At 43.1% G+C, this 5,287-nt stretch overlaps 1 protein-coding gene across 1 annotated transcript; it reads left to right on the plus strand.

Moving 5' to 3' along the window:
- Positions 1-1,197: 1,197 nt before the first annotated feature.
- Positions 1,198-1,929, plus strand: LOC145397843 (uncharacterized). The gene has a single exon (XM_080270880.1). It carries the CDS (start codon positions 1,198-1,200, stop codon positions 1,927-1,929), a length of 732 nt encoding a protein of 243 aa, XP_080127006.1.
- The last annotated feature ends 3,358 nt before the right edge of the window (positions 1,930-5,287 follow it).

The raw sequence follows: 5,287 nt of genomic DNA on the forward strand, positions 1-5,287 counted from the left end.
TAAGGAAGAGCGATTATACGAATTAGTACAATCAGTTATAGCAGTGCTGGTGTAGAGGTAACAGCGAGCGAGACAGTAGGCCATGTTTGCGAACGTGATAGCGCCCGAATATGGCCTGTAGGCTAGCTGCAAACGCCCGCACAACTTACGTTGCCCTGGCTGGTAGGATAACAGAAAGGAGCAAAAAATATCTGTAGATTTTCTTAGTTGTGTTATATAGACATTACGTAAGCATCCTTTAAAATTTATGAAGCTGTTGTAATAACCATGTCAAAAGACTTGACTGCCCAAAATCCTTTTTAAATAGTGCCATAAACACCGCATAATTGATGACCTATATTATAACAGAAAGCAGCTCAAGAGTCAAATATTGCATAGGTTTCCCATACTTGTTAGAAGTATGAAATTATTTATATATAGTATAATCTTTACGATTGACGGGTTCATCTGTAGGTTTTTCGTTTATTTTTAATATATTCCTGCTTAGGATGTGTTGCCTGAAATAAAGATTTGTCGGCAGGTATGTATTGGACAACATGCATGGACCCAGCATGACATTACCACCACACCACAACAACACCAACAACAACTACAGCAACAACAAGTAGTAATACTACTACTACCACCACTGTTACTACTGCTACCACTACCACTAATACTACCGCCACCTGCACTGCAAGTACAGAGCAACACACAGGCCTTAACAAAAAGTTCCAACGGTCCCCTCACAAATATGGAAGTCAGGGACGAAATATTATAATGAACGTTCACCGATTTTTTACAAGGGAGGGTCAGTGTGAAACAACTACAGGTGACACTGAAGACAGCAAAAGCAACTGGAGTCAGCTACAGAACTATCCAGAGGATAATAGCAGAGGCTTCTAAGTCACCGAATGGTATAATGTGTTCACCACCTAAACGGGTACGACCATCACCCATCGTAGGAAATCTGGACAGTTTTGACCAAGGATGCATCAGACGAGAGCTGCTGGCATTTTATGAACGAGGTGAACTGCCAACGATTTCGGCTTTATTAAAGAAAGTCCAGGAGCCTCCTATCAGTTTCAAGGGTGTCGAACTTCATTATTTAGAATAATAAGACAACTGGGATTTCGGTATAAGAAGGTGCAAAGTGGAAGGAAAATTTTGATGGAAAGGAAGGACATTGTGGCAGCCAGAAAAGAATACCTTCGAGAAATGAACAACAACAGAGCAAGTTCCCATCCCCGTCCGGTGGTCTTTTTGGATGAAACATGGATCAACCAAAACATCTGTGTTGAGCGTTGTTGGACTGATCCAGACGGAATAGCTGGCCCTAAACTTAAGACGGGGAGAGGTGCCAGATTCATCATAGTTCATGCTGGTGGTCACCAAGGCTTCATACCTGGAGCTCTTTTGATGTTCCGGTCCAAGAATGGATCAAAGGGGGACTACCATGATGCTATGGACCATGAACGGTTCAAGATCTGGTTCCAAGAACAATTACTTCCCAGCATCAGTGAAGGATCACTAATAGTTTTAGATAATGCACCATACCACTCAAAATTCACCTGTAAAGTGCCAACAACCAGCAGCAGAAAAGATGAACTACTACAGTGGTTAGCTTCAAACAACATCTCCCATGATCCCTCTGCTACTAAAGTACAGTTACTTCAGATCTGTAAAAAACACAAGTCAAAGCAAGAATACGAAATTGATCAGATAGCAGTTAGTCACGGACATAGAGTACTCAGGCTACCCCCCTACCACTGCATGCTGAACCCTATTGAACTAATTTGGGCACAGGTGAAAACTGAAGTGAAGCAGAAAAACTCTAATGGTAACCAGTGCCTGAAGAGAATTGAGCAAATAGCCTACGAGGCAATCAACAACATAACACCTGAACATTGGCGGAAATGCATCGACCACACACTAAAAATTGAGGCTTAATTCAGGGCCAAGGACATTGCACAAGATCATTATGTTGAAAATTTTGTAATTAATGTGGCATCTGACGAAAGTAGTGTGGACGATCCAAGTGAAGAGGAAAGTGATATGGAGACCTAAATATACAACCTTACCTTAGATATGCTTAGCTTTTCTTGATTATGATTTGTGTGAGCACACACACACACACACACACACACACACACACACACAATCTCACTGGGGTCAATACATGCTGTTCTTAATAAACACACATTTTCAATACCTTCATAGGTAACAGTAGCTTTACAGAGCTACATTATTTTGTTTGTATTCATAGTCAGATTCAGTAAAAAAATTTTCTTACAGTAATACGTTTGGTGTTTATTTTCCTGAGCCATTTCATAAGAGAGAGAGAGAGAGAGAGAGAGAGAGAGAGAGAGAGATCCGGAAAGTAATGGATTACATTATTGCAGAATGAACCGAGTATTTGTTAACGACGGAGTAAAGGAAAGATAAAAGGAAACCCCATGAGAAAATAATAACTTGTACCATGCCGCTACAATTAAACCGCGTGAAGTGTGAACGAAATTAATCATAGTGAAATGACAATATAAATAAATAAAACATAATTATCATTAGGCCTGCTTCTGTCCTTAACTGTTGTCCATATGTGTCCAGTAGCGCCTTAGTTTTGTTATCAGTGTCGTTCAGGTTTATCTCTAATAAATTAAAAAGGACATTTATCACTAAAGATATCATTGCATTAATCTGCAGCCGTATAATTCTGTATCTTACAAATAGATGAGGAGGTTGGTAGGAATACAAATTCAATTTGGCGCACGTTCAAATACGATGGAGATTGACCAATCACCGCCCGAGGACACGGCGCAGTGTTACCAATTCCGCCTGTCATCAGCTGGCAAAATCTGTGCGTCAGACTCCGTGGAACCGAGTATAATTATTGTGTAGCGTGGTGTATGTAATACACAGTGTAGGTGTGACAGTTGTAGTGTAACTGTACCTACGTGTAAAATGACACAGTAATATTAATAATATGGTGACGACGAAGGCAGAGGAGAAGAGGTGGCAGCGTGCGGCAGACGATCAGCTGGCCCGCACAGCAAAACTGCTACACCCATCGCTGTACCTGCAAAATCATTTAAGGTGAAGCATCAAAAGTGTCAATGAGACAAAAATTCTTATTACGTTACAATTACTCTCTCTGCCTAGCAGTCAGTACATGCTACGAAAGGTACGCTCTAGCTGAAAAATACGAGTGACAGCCTAAGCTTCATACATTTGAGGTCGCCATTAATTTATTAGGTAGATTATTAATCAGGAAACGTAGTCCCTGGACGCCATTGTCTCGAGGACTCGTGTAGTTTACTGGTTAAACTTTACACTTATGATTAGTGTCGGCAAGTTGAGAATCCTTATGCAAACTCAGGCTCACGTAGCCTCGAACTGCACACAGGTCCTCAACCTGTGCCTTAACCTAGTGCCTATATTAATATCGGGGAGCTGAGAATCCTTGTGCAAACTCGGGCTCACATAGCCTCAAGTTGCCTCTGCGGGGTTCTCTCTCGAACTTCCCCCTTAACATACAGTACTTATATTAATATCGGGGAGCTGAGAATCCTTGTGCAAACTCGGGCTCATGTAGCCTCGCGTCGCCTCTGCGGAGTTCTCAAACTTCCCCACTTAAACCACGGAACACGTGTATGTACAGGCCCTGGACATACTGTGTCCTGTGGGGCCAACAAGTGAGACATCAGGTCTACACTTTTGACTGGGAACCAGGCTGGTCCTTGGATTACTCAAATCTCTGAGGACGCCTATCTTACGGAACCCAGCATACAACAATTGCCCGTGTTAGTCAGCAGTTAGCAGGCAAGACATCAGGTCTGCACCTACATTAACACTTTCCTTGATGTATCTCACAGCAAGGTTAAACTGCTGTAAATACAGTGTCCAGTGTGTCAATCTTGCGTTAGCGGTCTTGGTCGTGCTAAGACTAGTGAGTGGCATATGATCATTTTCCAGAGTGAATGGTGCCCCAGATAAATAATAATAATATTTTTTAATACCATCAACCACAGCCAAGAGTTCCTTCTCAACAGTACTGTATTTCCTCTCGGCGGGTTTTAGCCTACGGCTGTGGTATGCCACTGAGAAGATTCCACCTTCCGATTCCTGCATCAATACTGCACCTACTCCATCTTGTGAAGCATCAGTACGCAGAATGAAAGGTTTGCTGGAATCAGGCAACTGCAAGATAGGCTCCTTGCGCAACATGTTCTTAAGAGCAATAAAAGATCTCTCTTGCGCTTCTCCCCATTCAGTGGTGTTTGGAGCATATTTCTGTAGCACCTCGTACAACGGTTGGGCAATGAGAGCAAAGTTGGGGATAAAACTCCTATAATATCCCACTAGGGCAAGGAATGCCCTAACCTGTTTCTTGGTCACGGGTCTTGGGGCTTCTCTAACCTTCCTGATCTTGTCACCCTGACACCTGCAGTGATTGTTGCCAACAATATGTCCAAGGAACTCCACCTCACTGTGAGCAATCTTACATTTGCTAGGCTTCACAGTCATGTTGAAACTCTAGAGGCTACTGAAGACAATTTCCAAGAGTCTGAGGTGCTCCTCCAATGTGGCAAAATGAATGAGAACATCGTCAACGAACATTTCTACTCCTACGATACCATGGAGCACTTGTCTCATGGCACGATTAAATACTGCTGGGGAATTGGTAAGTCCAAATGGTAGGATTTTATATTGGTACAACCCCCTAGGAGTAGCAAAGGCAGTGAACTGACGACTCTCAGGATGAAGGGGAATCTAGAAGAATCCCTTCGCTAGATCGAGCTTCGTGAAATATCGTGACCCTGCCAGCTTGGAGAAGATGGCAATATGGTAACCCATTGGCTCAGCATCCGCATTGGTGATTGCATTGAGCCTTCTATGGTCGCCACAAATCCTGACTCCACCATCTTTCTTGCGGACTACTACCATCGGACTACAGTAAGGAGATGAGGACTTTTCGATAATGCCTGCTGTCTCCATGTCGGCAATTTCCTTGTCTACTGCGTCCTGTAGTTGCATGGGAATCGGATATGGCTTAACCTTTATGGGAGCATTGCTGGTCATCTCAATTTTATGACACACAACCTTTGTAAGTCTAGGTTGGTCTGAGAAGAAATCAGCATGCTGACAGAGCAGTGACCTTAAGGCATTTTGGCCTCCTACTGCTAAGTCAGGGTTAAGTAAAACATCTCCGACAGTCTCTTCCTGACGGGACTGAGCGGTTAAGGGCTTGTCATCATGGTCATCAGCTGGGATCACCGCAGCTGCCCCAGTTTCTTCCAGTGGCTGGTCA

This window comes from Coenobita brevimanus, chromosome 43 (genome assembly GCF_032717465.1).
Source record: "Coenobita brevimanus isolate Jiangsu-jjx chromosome 43, ASM3271746v2, whole genome shotgun sequence".
NCBI classification, from domain to species: Eukaryota; Metazoa; Arthropoda; class Malacostraca; order Decapoda; family Coenobitidae; genus Coenobita; species Coenobita brevimanus.

Bases quoted from the DNA above. Each gene is read 5' to 3' on its own strand.
- LOC145397843 (XM_080270880.1), top strand. From the start codon at position 1,198: ATGAACAACAACAGAGCAAGTTCCCATCCCCGTCCGGTGGTCTTTTTG.